Source organism: Xyrauchen texanus, chromosome 41 (assembly GCF_025860055.1).
Source record: "Xyrauchen texanus isolate HMW12.3.18 chromosome 41, RBS_HiC_50CHRs, whole genome shotgun sequence".
NCBI lineage: Eukaryota > Metazoa > Chordata > Actinopteri > Cypriniformes > Catostomidae > Xyrauchen > Xyrauchen texanus.
This window is the reverse complement of record NC_068316.1, coordinates 4,182,061-4,196,810: the sequence shown is the minus strand read 5'-3', so window position 1 is coordinate 4,196,810 and position 14,750 is coordinate 4,182,061. Positions and strand designations below refer to the sequence as shown.

Here is a 14,750-nt window from a genome sequence, read left to right as displayed (position 1 = left end):
CAAAAAAATGTCTGCACACACAAGATGAAATTGAGCGCACAAAAAGTTATTTTGCACGTGCAAGATGATATTTTGAATGCACAAACAATTTTCTGCATTCACAAGATGAAATTGAGCACACAAAAATTATTTTTGAACGCCCAAAATGATATTTTGAATGCACAAAAATGTTATTTTGCATGAGTTTGAACTCAGTTTTGAAAAGAAATGTATCTTCTTGCAAAGATAAATAAATTTTGAGCAAATGAAAATCAATTTTGCACTTGAATAAAGTTTATTTGAATGTGAATTTGCTCAGAATTCTTAGTTTTGCTTTCTCCTCCTACCCACTCTGTGTGCAAAAATACCCTTTTTCAAGCTCAAAATATCATCTTGCGCAAGCAGAACATTTTTTGTGCGCTCAAAATATAATTTAGTGCACACAGAATTGTGACACAAGTATAACTCCATACGATTTATTGTACACTATTGACAAGCAAAATTAACCGCAATGGGCGGTTATGTAATCAACAATAAACTGTTTCAGAACTATACACGGAAGGGTTTTGAAAGCCAGTGCTTTGAAAAATATTCTCCATTAAACATTCGTACGAATCCTCTGAGGTCATGATTATTCTGATTTATTTACAGAAACAGAAAACGGAAAGCCTTATCAAAATGACATCTAAAAGAGCGCTAGAACTATTTTTAATACCGAAACGGGAGATATTCCGCATTCGCTCCTTCAGCCAATGAGAAACGATGTAGGCGTGGCTTACTAGCGTGCTTACGTCACTAACGATATAAGAACAAGGACGTTCGATTTGCGTGTGACCGACGTTCCTTGTTTTGGATTCGACGAGTTCCCTAAACAAAAAGCCGTAAGTATCGCTAACGGTCGTTATTAAAACAGCAACTAAATCTATTGGATCGTATGTTTCGTGTATTATAAAGTGTGTATCTAACATTTTTAGAACACAAATAGTCTTGGGGCTCCAGCCTATTCTGTGTGTTTAAATGAGAAAACGGTGTATTTCGGTTCATGTTTTAGTCGAACTAGCGCAAACAGATATTTACTTCGGTTTTAGCTCACAAGCTCTCTCGGTGTTTTTAACTTTCAGAACTTCTGTTTTAAATATGTAACCCGGTGATTTACGTCGTTATTCATTTTAGCACTTTCAGTCCGGGTGACTGAATTGTCGGTGTAGACAAAGAAAAGGATGTAATTGGTGTTCTTGGGCGCCATGTTACACATAAAGGCAGAAACGTGTCTGAGTCTCATCATGAGATGGTGGACTTCACTGCTGCACCAGTTATCCGCCTTTCCCTCTCAATTTAGCCGCGATTATCCCACGTGTTTCGCCAAATTGTGAAGGAAACAGGATGTATGTTCACGACTAGTCGCTTAATGGTTAAATATGTGCGGGATCATAGTAGTTTGTGCCTTGTGGCAATGTGTGGGTGCGTTTGTTGAATGGGCTTAGTCAGGTTTGTGACTCAAGTGTCCCAATACAAATTTATGATGTCATGCCATTGCAACATTTGTTTCTACTTGCTTAAACGCCAAAGTAAAATGTACATCTACTTTACCTTTTAATATACCATCTAAAGCTGCATTTGAAAATAAATAAAAACATGTGTTTAGCCAGTTTTGGAGAATAGCCCCGTTGTGCTAGAATAGCCCCCCCCATGGTTGTCATGCTCACTTATTTTCCTAAACACCCTTATGCACTGTTCATCATTAAATCATGTTCTGGTTGTTCCCGGTCAAAAGTGTCCGGAAACAATAAATGTGTGATTCTTTGAATTGTTACGAAATAAGTTTTACAACGCTTAAATTAAATCATGTGAAGGCATTGGGGAGTGTTTGGACCTTTTTCTTTTATTTATTTACCTATTTGAGCTTGACGATCAACTTTTATTTTTATTTTCTGAATATTTTCTCCAATACTAAACCAATCCTCATAAATTTTAAGCCATTTGAAGGCTTACAGGCTCAAGAATAAATTGTCCATTTAATAAACAAGATGAAATTACAAGTATGAACACTAGATGGCTACAGAGAGCTACTTATTTGTTATTTATAGATTTTCACAAGTTCTGCAATTGGATATATATTCAAACATTATCAAAGAGTACTTTGTCAATTTAGTTGATTTGATGTTGTTTTTGTTAGTTTTTATATCCCTGAAATGAGTAGAATTAAAAGGTAATAAAATAATTTATCCCTGCTTGTAATAAGCTGGATTTGTGTGTACAGCATTGTAGATTTGTTATGGTCTAACCAATTTAATTTGGTTGGTGTGTTTCCAAAATGGTGTTTTTATAGTCTGACCATTTCAGTTGTGTTTTTTGGACTCTTGATGTTTGGTAGGCTTGCCCCTTAATTTCTATGTGTGGTGTTTTAAAAAAAAAAAATTGGCACCACTGATTGACTCCACTAATTTCTTTGTGTGTGTTCAGATATCAAATGATAAAGTCTCGTACTTGTCAGATAAAAGAAACCAGTTTTATTGAAGAAACCAAATTTATTTCGGTCAAATTACCGAACCGTGCCTTCGAGTTAAATATGCAAGTGTATTACTTTTATGGGTGGAGACGGTGAATTGGAGTTTGTTTTGGATTGCGTCATGCCTTGTGGCATTTCCTGTGGCTATCTGTATTTATCTATATATATTTATTATTTTTAATTTTTTTCTTAGACCGCTTCATTAGAGTGCCATGGCACGTACAAAACAGACCGCCCGTAAATCCACCGGTGGCAAAGCCCCCAGGAAACAGCTGGCCACAAAGGCGGCCAGGAAGAGTGCGCCCTCCACTGGTGGAGTCAAGAAGCCCCACAGATACCGGTAAGGAACCAGGAAGACTAATTTACCCCATGGGATTATCCTATGGGTTTTTATAAAGGCAGATTTGGATTAAAAATATAAAAACATAAATTACACAGTCATACCTCAAATGTGAGTTTAAGATCCTGTTGTCTTTTTGACTGTATGACTCATTTATGTTGTAGAACAAAACGCACACGTGTCTTCAAGTTATGTTTACCACAGACCTTATTTTACTCTTAAATGTGAGTACTGCTATTTATAAAATCCAGAGGAAGCCCATGGCTCAAATGCTTATTTTCTTCAGTGGTTTTTGGATTACAACCTGAACCGCTCTATTGTGCCAATTGAGACTGCAGGCATTGCTCCAAAAAAAGGGGGGGAGCTCAATTGCCATTAAATTTATAGGGAGCCCTTAACTGTGAGTGGAAACGATGCCCCCTTTGGGAGTAACTCCACCCCCAGATTTTGAGGTCTCCGACCTGCAGCCATACCTACTTTTAAAAATTGTAAATTTTTCATCCTTGAACATGGATTAAGCACTGCCCTTAATTTGAACTTTAACTGCAAAATACACAACATCACTCAAAAAAGTATTTGAGTGATGTCTGTTTTTGGACATGCCATGGTGATGCTATTTTATTTGAGCACCATGTGTTAAATGGATGTTAATCGTTCAGGCTTTTTTTTTTTTTTTTCTCCATGTTGAATGTTTTTGGGAGGGTTAATCAAGGATTATGCACCATATTGTTCCAACTTGTCCTAAAGAGAATAGCTAACTTACTACAATTTACTGAATGGAAAATAAACACATATTTGGTCCTAGCATGTTTGCATAATGTTAGTGAAACCATAATATAAAATGTATAATGTTATTTTTTTTTTTTGCTTTCCACAGTCCTGGAACTGTAGCTCTTCGTGAGATCCGTCGGTACCAGAAGTCCACCGAGTTGCTGATCCGCAAGCTTCCGTTCCAGCGTCTGGTTCGTGAGATCGCTCAGGACTTCAAAACTGACTTGCGTTTTCAGAGCGCTGCCATTGGAGCCTTGCAGGTGTGTTTGCTGGTGCTGGATTAATGTAGAGCAGTGATGTTCAACTGCGGTCCTAAAAGAGTTTAGCTCCAACTCAAAGTTACCCTGAATATCTAGATTGGCTTAAAGTGTGTTGTATTGGGGTTGGACCTAAACTTGTTTTATAATGGTATTTTTCTCAAATGCAGGAGGCAAGTGAAGCATACTTGGTCGGTCTGTTTGAGGACACCAACTTGTGTGCCATCCATGCCAAACGTGTCACCATCATGCCCAAAGACATCCAGCTGGCACGTCGAATCCGTGGAGAGCGTGCTTAAACTCTTTATTAATTACTCTACTTTTTTGTGTGGGGGAATATATGGGGAAGAGGTTTGATGCGTGGGTGGGTCGGGAGGGAGGGAGGGGCATCAAGGTTCTTACACACTCGACTATAAATGCCTGTGTAGTTAAGTTTAATTTAATTTTTTTGGTAGTTGCGGTAGGGGAGGGGTGTTTTGTGGTTAGTTAATAGTTGGGGGCAGCGTCAGAACATTCCGGGAGCTCCTCAGGGTTTTAAAGTTTGTATTTTAGCCTTTTCATATACCTCTGCCTAGTCTGCATGCTTCATGATGAATTAGAATGTGTCCATTTTTATTTCTATCATTTATATAGTTATTTTTTCCCTCTTCTGTTGTGGCCATTTGGTTGTAAATAAAACTTTCCACTACCTCAATTTGTGTTGCTGCTTGTTATTTTGGCTTAAGTTGGCAAATGTGTATTTGTAGCTTGAGCTTTTGATTTAATACAAACTGTGTAAATGCATTCCTTCAGTGGGGTTTAAAATGCCACATTTGACGCTCTGGGTTAGTTTTTACACTTGGACCTCAATCAAGTTTAGGATTGAGATTTTTAAAGCAAGAAATTATGAAATTCCCGAAAGGCATGCATTTTGGAACTTTTTGTACTGATTTGCAGACATGGCTCATTTGAGAACACCAAATTGGTGCATTCATTGGTCCTTATAAAAGTGCATTTTGTGAATGCAAATGTAACCAACTGCCCTAATTGAATGGGACAATTTCACCGATTTACTAATTTGTTTTGCTTTCTCACAAAGGTCCATTTATACATTGACATACAAAGTGTCAAGTACAGGTTTTCACTGTTGCATGCTCCTACAATGTACTGACCAATTTAGCTATGGATGTTTGTCATTTGGCCAGTTCCACAATATGATTTTTAGTTATCAAAGCAGTCACACCCTGCTTACAATTCCAAATTACTATTGGTCCTCCTTCAAAGTATAAATATTTGTTTTTAGATCGTGCATATCAATTTACATTTCCATCTAATGGAGTCTTTATATTTTTATTAAAAATGCACTCCATTCTGACGGGAATTTATGAAATTGAAATGTGTAAACCTTGAAAATAGGCTAATACACACCGTATAGAGCGGTCTGAATCTGGGTTTATTCAATTGACAATCATGTGCAGTTCAAGTCTTCAACTGTATCTATTCTTGAGAGTCCGGATGGTTAATTGAATAAATTAAGTCCAACTTAAGGCATCACTGAACAATAAATATGACCTGTACAAAATGTCCCTTTTAAGACCCTGTCATGGTTTGCTTTTGACACTTTCCTCTTCATCTGACAACAGTCCTGGTAAATGTTCATACAGATGTTTCTCTAGAGACTCGTCTATCTCTGTCTCTTTCCTGAAGATGCACCAGAGGAGGAAGCCCAATCCAAATATGCTGATGGGTAAAACTTTCCACCAGGGCCGCTGGTAATTGCTGCCCAGCGAGCGGTCCACATTCCAGGTTCGATGGCTGGCTTTGCTGGTGGAGAACTTGATGGGTTCGGAAATTTCTTCATTGTCATCCGGAGGTTTTCTGGACTTTGCGTAAAGCTGTGATGTCATGGACAACGTCCTTGTGGCACAAGGTCTGGAAGACAATTATTTAGCACATTAATACTAAAAATAAGTGTTCAACAGTACTTCACGTTCTTTGGCTCCTTACAGGGAGTTTACAATGTGATACATGTGAACTGAGACCAGTTACAAAAATAATTTCTTCTTTTAACCTCCAGAGACCCCGCGTCCACATGCGTGGACATTACGTTTTGGCTTCGCTATACACAACGCATAATTTAATTTCATTTAAACTGACTGATCTCAGTTAAGGTGACTGGTCTGTCAGTAAAGCCTTAACCTTAGACGCACGGAGTCATGTGTGCAAACAATATGGTGGCGATCGCAGGAGTTTGTGTTCGGGAGAAACGCCGACAAAACTACGTCTGTTCAGAAACCTAATAATGTTTTTACCTTGAAACCTGTTTGAATCAAAAGATTAGAGTCTCTAGTTTCATCTGATATGCCATTTTTAAAACTGGAGCAATTTATCGTAAAACGGCACGCTGTTAAACGCAATGACCACATTTGTGGACTTTATGCTCAGTTTCAGTTAAAATATATTCACCTTGAGAATCAATGGATGCATACAAAAACTGGAAAATGTTAATTTCAGAGTCTTTACATGGAGTTAGGATGAAAATGAAGGTACATTTCGAACGTTTTCTGAGACCAGTGCAGATAGACACCACACTGGAGGTTAAGTCATTCACTAAATAGGGAGCATCCTATGCCGCCAAGTGCATTCAATCCTATTTAAAGACCAGTTTCATGCTGCAAATGATGCTTGGGCCACTCAACATGTTTGATAGACAAGTAATCAGTACATTTTATAATGTGTCATTTTATTTTAACATGGTTGGCTGTGATTGGATGATGCTGGCCATTGCATTGAATCAGAATTAATTATGCTAATTTATTATGCAATGTCTGTTACATCTCAAAAACATGAACCACCAACACTCCTGGACCCATAAACAAATTGATTTAAAAAAAATCATACTTTCGATAGCTTAGTATTATAGAAAGTGTCACAGCTCAGTCCCACTGTCCACATATGTGGACATACATTTTCAGGAAGACTGAAGAAAGAAAGAAAGAAAGAAAGAAAGAAAGAAAGAAAGAAAGAAAGAAAAGACCACACAGTAGTCATGCAGGGGTTTCAGGAGGTTAAGCTGCAAATGTTCCTAATGTACAATTACCAGAGCTCACAACTATGTATTATTGACAACCTTTGTTAATATAAAAGGTTTATAATGCAGTATTTCAACTATTGACCACGTTAAAAACATAGATCCCTCTAGCCAAGGTCAATTGAACATTTAAATTAGGAAACATTATTTCTGCCCATCAAATGGGATTTAAAGACCATTTAAACAACAGATAGCAACAACAATATAATTTGTTAATCAATTAAAGGTTTGCTTTAACTACAACAAGTTGTTTGCATAAGCTCTGTTGAGGTGAATGAGACTTCTATAATCTATCCACAAAGTGTTTACTTGCCTTAAAGTGCCCTGTCTTGTGTTGGTGAAAATATGGTGATATAAAGAAAATCGAGATAAATTAGAGCAGACTCGTTGTCCTGCAGTTGACATCTTGAGGTTTCCTTACATCAAGGCGTGATGTAACGAGTGCGACTTTAAATTCCACCCGGAATGAAACTACAATCAACTGTAATATAGTTCCGCCTTGGTCGTTATACCAGAGCCTTTCTTTTTTGTCTTCTTTTTTTATTATTGCTTAAAGCTGCAGTAATTTTTTTCCTCATTAAAAGTTAACCCCTAAAGACATGCATTTTGCAATATATGTAGGAAATCATAACCACGCACATTAAAACTTATAAAAGCTGTCTTATTTTACATGGAGACGGTCCGCACATGGGGGCGGCCATATTAGAATCACATGACCAGCCGAATACTACTCGTTTAATCTCAGTAACCATCCTGTTATTTGACACTTTTTCACTCATTGACAGCGATTGGTGGCATTACTAATGAATTAATTACGGTAATTAATTTACTTTTTCATTGAAAAATATGATAATTATAAAAATAAATTTTCAGTAATTTAGTTACAGTTAATTCTGATGTAATGGTGTTAAATACTTTATAGACTATTGAACAATTCTATATAAAACAATAGTGAATTTAAAATTGAAATAAAAAATGTGAAATTTTTCATCTAATGGTTTTTTCTCTCCCCTTTTAATTCCAATGCGCTCTCTAAGTCCTCGTGGTGGCGTAGTGACTCGCCTCAATCTGGGTGGTGGAGGACGAATCTCAGTCGCCATCGCATCTGAGACCGGCAATCGGCGCATTTTATCACGTGGCTTGTTGAGCGCGTTACCGCAGAGACTTAGCACATGTGGAGGCTTCACGCTATTCTCCACGGCATCCACGCACAACTCACCACGTGCCCCACCGAGAGTGAGAACCACATTATAGCGACCACGAGGAGATTACCCCATGTGACTCTACCCTCCCTAGCAACCGGGCCAATTGGTTGCTTAGGAGACCTGGCTGGAGTCACTCAGCACACCCTGGATTCAAACTAGCGACTCCAGGGGTGATAGTCAACGTCAATACTCACTGAGCTACCCAGGCCCCCATAACATCTAATGTTAAAATATATGTTTTCTAATTTAATGCTGCCTCCATGAAAAAATATAAAAACTGCATCTAGAGATGCAAGGGTGTGTCTTCTGCAATTCAAGATTTTACATCGGTTCTATTAGACCCCCCTCTAAATTGAATAGGCTTGGTCTTAAAGACACACCCATCTGCTGGCGATGCCAATTAGAGGATGGAGATACAGCCCATGTCTTTTGGGGGTGTGTTGAAATACAACAGTTTTGGCTAAAGGTGCAGAGTTTAGTGTGTGATGTGTCAGGTACCTTTTTGCCCCAGACTCTGTATCTTGGGTGATGGGACTGTTATTGACACTGAAAGTGGACAAACAAAGGCTTGGGTCTTAACCAGTTTCAAGATCGCCAGGCAGATTATTTTGAGGGGCTGGAGGTCGGCTGGAGAAATGGGGTGGGTATTTGACATTTCTTTTCCTTTTATTTGTTTATTTATTTTTGCATGTGTGTGACTATGTCATTTGGGACCACTGTTATGTTGTTGGGGTTAGGGTGGGATTGGGAGGAGGAGGGATAATAGTTGGGGTTAAAAGTGATTCTTTGTATATATGTTTTATTTTATGAGGTATATATATATGTGAATCAATAAAAATGGTTAATTACATAGTAAAAATGACTTTTTTCAAATAGTGATGGTGCTGTTTTTTACATCAGTAATGTCCTGACTATACTTTGTGATCAGATGAATGCCACTTTGGTGACCAATTTCCTTCCGAAACAGCAAAATCTGTATATTATTCCAAACTTTTAGCCACCAGTGTATATCATGGTACATGGCAAATGGAAACATTTAGGAACCATGAAGTACGATGGCATTGCAAACTGACTCCATGACTGTATACGCATGACTGTACTATTTTGTAAGGATTAGTCTCAAGGAACATGCATCATATTTGTTCTAAAGCTGACAACTCAATATAATATAAATGGTTTAAATCATAATATAACTTTAAAAAAATAACACATAATACGAAACCCCGTAGCACTGCCAACGCTAACTAATACAGAACTACATTTCCCACAGTTCCGCACGCGCCTCGCTCGAGTGACGTCACACGCATCTCAGGGGTACAGAAGTCCAGCGTGCAAAATGAAAACAACTCTTGCATAAACTTTTATACATTTATTACACGAGTGTGGAGAACAAGTGCAGTCGGATTCACAGTCGGGGTAAAGGAACTTTAAACCTATGTTCACGCCTTGCTAGAACGTATTTCATACAGTAACATGATTGTTAAAGTAAGAAAAACGTAAAGTTAGCGGTTGCAAAATATCAGTAGCTTACGTTTTCGTTGCATAATATGGGTACGAAAGGTTATGAATGTTATTTGACAACGCAATGTGGAATGGAAAAGGAGAGTTTTTAATATATATTAACGATCTTTTGTGTGTGGTTGTTTTTCGTGTGCTTATTTAGAAAGATCATGGCAGAGAAACCACAGCTGGTCAATAATTCACCAGAGGACATTCATACTGATGACTGTATGAACACTTACACTTACATTTACAGTCCTGATCTGCTCATGTAAGGAGAATAAACACCTTTACATTTTGCTTAGTTTGTTTTTGCATTGAAAGTCCCTGCGTTGTTAAATTACTCTTGTTGGCATGCATGGAATAACATTCTGATACATGTAAAATAAAAAATAATAATAATAATAATATACAAATGTATCATTATGACTGTGTTTTTGCAGCAATCAGGTGGCGTTTATCACAGGTGGAGGGTCAGGTATTGGTTTTCGAATAGCAGAAGTTTTCATGAGGTGGGTCGTCAAAGATTATCCATTATTTCCCATCAGCTGGACCTCTCAGGCTGACACTCTTATTCATCACATATCTCAGTAATACCTGATGTAATATACTTTATAAGGGCTGAATTCAGAGTGAAACAACCTCAGATATAGTAGATTTCAACAAGCTTTTTTTATTTGCTTTGGAATGATCTTTTCTCATGCACGTCTCATTTTGTGATTCTGTCAGGCATGGTTGTGACACGGTGATCGCCAGCAGAAACCTGGAGAAACTCGTTGAGGTACTTTATCACAAATCTCTCTGATAACTCATTGGTGTTGCTCGTTGGTTGGTAAGTGATTGATTTTGTGTGTGTTTTAGGCAGCCAAGAAGTTGACAGGTGCTACGGGCAGGCGGTGTTTGCCAATAGTGATGGATGTCCGTCAACCCGAGACGATTTCTGCTGCCGTGGAAGAAACCCTGAAGGAGTTCGGACGCATTGACATACTTATTAACAGTACGCTTGAGCTAGGGGTCACTAAAGTGTCACAATAGGTCAAACCCACTTTACAACCTGTATTCACCTTGTTACAAAGACAATAAATGTAAGGTGTTTCTGTTGATTTTAAAGTATCAAGGACAGCCTAACACCATCTTATCTTTCTCACGTGATTACATAATATGTATGTATATGTACTTTTGTACATACTTGATAAGTTTACCTGCAGGCCCGGTGTCAGATCAAAATCACAGAGGGTGCTTCTGAAAATTGTGGGGTACAGTAAAACAAATTGATATATCATGTTAAAAACAAAACTTAATATTTAATCCACAAATTATGCTGCCTTAGTTTAAGAAAGTTTTTTTTTTTTTTATGTACAATCATGTATAGTTAAGTTTTATTGTGCATGAACGAGCATCCCAGCAAACACAAAAAACTAGGAATACATATATGTTAAAGAAATGGGTAACCCCAAAATTAAAATTCTGTTGTCATTTACTCACTCACATGTTGTTCCAAACCTGATGCCTTTTTTTGTTTAGTTTTTTTTTTTTTTACCTTTGGAGCATATTTATGAAAATGAGGCTTATATATTGTTTTTTTTATTTTATTTTTTTTTTTTTATTTATTTCTCAGATGCTGCAGGTAATTTTCTGTGTCCTGCTACATCATTGTCATTTAACGCATTTAAGACCGTAATGGAGATTGACACCATGGGAACTTTCAACACCAGTAAAGTGATCTATGACAAATGGTTCAAGGTAAATATAATTCTGCAGGCTGTCTGGAAAGTGTTAGTTATTGCTGTATAAATTGAGTTAATTGTTTGATTGTGCAGTCTCGATTACCAAAGCTTCGAAGACCAGTAATGATGTGTTTTTCTCTCAGGATCATGGTGGCTCCATTGTAAACATTTCCGCCACACTGGGGTACAGAGGCCAGGCGCTCCAGGTGCATGCTGGGTCAGCAAAAGCTGCAAATGGTTTGTTTCTGTATTTGGGCTTTGCAAAGTCATATGCTTATTTATACATGTTATACTGTTATATATGGTTCAGTTGAGGACCTGGTAGTTATTTGAGAGGATATGAGATGTATTTATATATGTATGTATGTGTTTATAGATGCCATGACCAAACATTTGGCAGTAGAGTGGGGTCCCAGTGGTGTGAGGGTGAATACAGTGGCTCCAGGGCCCATCTCTGGCACAGAAGGATACCGTAGACTGGGTAAGACCAAATGTGTTACACGCCAAGCCAAGCAGTCTAATTCCAATGTCACTTTTTTATATTTCTTTTTATATCCCACTTCTTGTCAGGTGGTACCCATGCCGAGACAGCGGGGGCGTTTCGCAGCATCCCGTTGCAAAGGGCCGGTAATAAGACAGAGATGGCACATGCGGTTCTGTTCCTGGCCAGTCGTGCTGCTTCATACGTCACTGGCTCTATACTGGTCGCCGATGGAGGGGCGTGGCTCACCTCTGCAAATGACGTGGAACGGCTGCTGGGTATACTTTCATCTCGCTCTGCAAAACTTTGAAAAGATGTGCGTGCATTTGAAGACAGGTGCTTGCTAGTTATATGGGATGAAAATAATCGATGATGATAATTTGACATAATTACAAAAATAATTATGGTCAAACACACTGATGAGAAATCAAAATTTTTCATCCACAGTCTTTCAAATTATTTCCAAAATCAAGAACACGATATGTAGTACTATTCATGAGGTGTGCGATAGAGATGGGCGGATCAATCCTAAAGTATCGATACTTCCGAAACTGATGTTGTATAGATAATATCAATCCTCACACACAAATATCGATTCTACATTTAGTTTTTTTAAACTAGGGATATTATTATTTATTTACCATTAACTAGAACAACAATGAATCGCCCATCCCTAGTGTGCAAAGCAACATTGTGTGAACACCTCATTAGTCTTTAAAGCAATAACAAAAACTAAAATGTTATCTTTAAAGTTGCATTCAGTAATTTTTGTCTTTGTGTCGTCTTGGACTTGCACTGACACATAGCGGCTTGGATGCAGCATAATTTAAAATCAATAGTTTTCAGTTTCACATTGTAGAAATGTAGTATACACAGTCAGCCATGATTAATTTAGTCAGTGAGTGAAAGTGTCAAATAACAGATGGTTGTAGATATTAAGCGAGTAGTATTCAGCTGGTCATGTGATTCTAAAATGGCCGCCCCCATGTGCGGACCCTCTCCATGTAGAATAAAACAGCTTTTATAAGGATACTGATATGGCTGGAGTCTTCATTTTAATGTGAGTGCTCATGATGTCCTAAATATAGTGCAAAATTACAATTCATGTATTAAGGAGTTAAACTTTTTTTAATGAGGAAAAACGTTACTGAGTGCACCCTAAATTTGATTGTTATATATGGTTCAGTTGAGGACCTGGTAGTTATTTGAGAGGATATGAGATGTATTTATATATGTATGTATGTGTTTATAGATGCCATGACCAAACATTTGGCAGTAGAGTGGGGTCCCAGTGGTATGATATGTGGATTAAGTCTTAAAAGATGTCATTGTAATTTCCTCTCCCATGTGTTTCTAGGCTTTTGGTCCGCAGAAACAAGAAAAGACAAATAGCTTGACTTGAAAGAATGGATGAAATAAACCAGTGGACCAGTTGACTAAACCTCTGCATGTCTGTGCATACGATGAGTTAAGATATTGATAATGATATTAGAAACAATTGAACTGTGCATTCTCATTGTATAGCCATTGTGTGATATTTCAACCATGTTTCATGTAAAGTATTATCAGTGTTGGTTAAGTTACTCTAAAAAGTATTTAATTACTAACTACTAATTACACCATCTACACTGTAATTAGAGTATTGTACTAATTGTCTGAAAAGTAATTACATTACTTATTACAAATTACTTTCTAAAACCCTTATCAACCTCGACCAGATGAAAAATACAAGTATAGACATGAAACTGTTCTTTTAATTCTTTCAAGTAAATTATATAAAATCAAATAAATTATTCATGAATTTATAGGGGGCAGCATTAAATTAGAAAACATATATTTTAACATTAGACATTACATTTTAAATTCACTATTGTTTTATATAGAATTGTTCAATAGTCTATTCAGTATTTAACACCATTACATCAGAAGTAACTGTAATGAAATTACTGCAAAAATTAAGAGTAATCCCTTACTTTTTTTCACTGAAAAAGTAATTTAATTTAGCAATACACCCAACACTGAGTATTATAGATCAAAATGTTGATTTTACTTGTATCATCCATTGTAACACTACTTTTAAATGTAATATGATTACTGGTGTAATTGTCTTTTTATTTTAATCAACAGTACATGTATAATTTTTTAATAAAAATCATGCCTCATTGTATTCTCATATATATAAACCGTTTCCGTAATAAAGCTTTTATAATGCTTTTACTACTTTTCCAGGTTATGTTATTAACTGTAACACATTTATTTAGACACGAGAGGGCGCGATAAAACCACAATAAACAACTAAATATATCACTCTTTGGTTAACAAATAAGCACTTCTCGGGAGTTGAAGAGTGTAAATGTAATTCTTGCAAACTGTTTCGATTAAGTTAACCACTGATTTACCACCAGACCTGCTGTTTTCAGTCACAAATGTTGGCGTCATATCATCATTCTGAAACGCGGGAATGTGGAATAAAAAAAATGACCGTTATAAATCTGCACTCCCATCATCACCATCGCGAGCAAATTCACAGATAACCGCGCGAGGAAAAGATTCTTGACGCCTGTGGTTTAAAGAGGCAGGCTGCGGCGCCGGCGTTGCGCATGCGTGTTGCTGACATTGGTTTGTGTGTATGTGAGCGTGAGACAGCAGTGGTTGTGTATTGCTGCTGATGAGAGATCATCTGAAACATCATCCGTCGACTAAGACAACAAGACGCACTTCAAATTTTGAATGTCAGATTAACTGATAAAACTGTCGCCGAAGGATTACTATAAACAGGATACGCTCTTTATTTGTGGGATTATCGGTGGTCTCGAGATTATTTGATCCCGCTAACAGGCTAATAACAAGCGCAGGTGGATGACTCGCGCGTCTCGACCTGGATTTTCGCACGTGATATTTTTCAGAAGAT

At 37.4% G+C, this 14,750-nt stretch overlaps 3 protein-coding genes across 5 annotated transcripts; 2 read left to right on the top strand and 1 right to left on the bottom strand.

The window, feature by feature from the left end:
- Positions 1–776: 776 nt before the first annotated feature.
- Positions 777–4,249, top strand: h3f3d (H3 histone, family 3D). Its single transcript, XM_052113898.1, has 4 exons — positions 777–860; positions 2,682–2,828; positions 3,706–3,859; positions 4,027–4,249. Exons 2-4 carry the CDS (start codon positions 2,701–2,703, stop codon positions 4,153–4,155), a joined length of 411 nt encoding a protein of 136 aa, XP_051969858.1. The 5' UTR covers positions 777–860; positions 2,682–2,700; the 3' UTR covers positions 4,156–4,249.
- Positions 4,250–5,251: 1,002 nt separating this feature from the next.
- Positions 5,252–7,381, bottom strand: LOC127634367 (protein ccsmst1). The gene is made up of 2 exons (XM_052113897.1): positions 7,240–7,381; positions 5,252–5,767 (listed from the first exon to the last, which is right to left on the bottom strand). Exons 1-2 carry the CDS (start codon positions 7,329–7,331, stop codon positions 5,437–5,439), a joined length of 423 nt encoding a protein of 140 aa, XP_051969857.1. The 5' UTR covers positions 7,332–7,381; the 3' UTR covers positions 5,252–5,436.
- A 2,027-nt stretch (positions 7,382–9,408) lies between these two features.
- decr2 (2,4-dienoyl CoA reductase 2, peroxisomal) lies at positions 9,409–14,032 on the top strand. Of its 3 annotated transcripts, none has more exons than XM_052113888.1 (10): positions 9,409–9,547; positions 9,795–9,902; positions 10,075–10,143; positions 10,361–10,412; positions 10,493–10,628; positions 11,250–11,374; positions 11,502–11,595; positions 11,735–11,839; positions 11,929–12,117; positions 13,197–14,032. In XM_052113888.1, exons 2-10 carry the CDS (start codon positions 9,802–9,804, stop codon positions 13,229–13,231), a joined length of 906 nt encoding a protein of 301 aa, XP_051969848.1. In that variant the 5' UTR covers positions 9,409–9,547; positions 9,795–9,801; the 3' UTR covers positions 13,232–14,032. The 3 variants fall into 3 exon arrangements, with proteins under 3 accessions (XP_051969848.1, XP_051969849.1, XP_051969850.1); XM_052113889.1 differs by having other exon boundaries at positions 11,929–12,155; XM_052113890.1 differs by having other exon boundaries at positions 11,929–12,175.
- Positions 14,033–14,750: the final 718 nt, after the last annotated feature.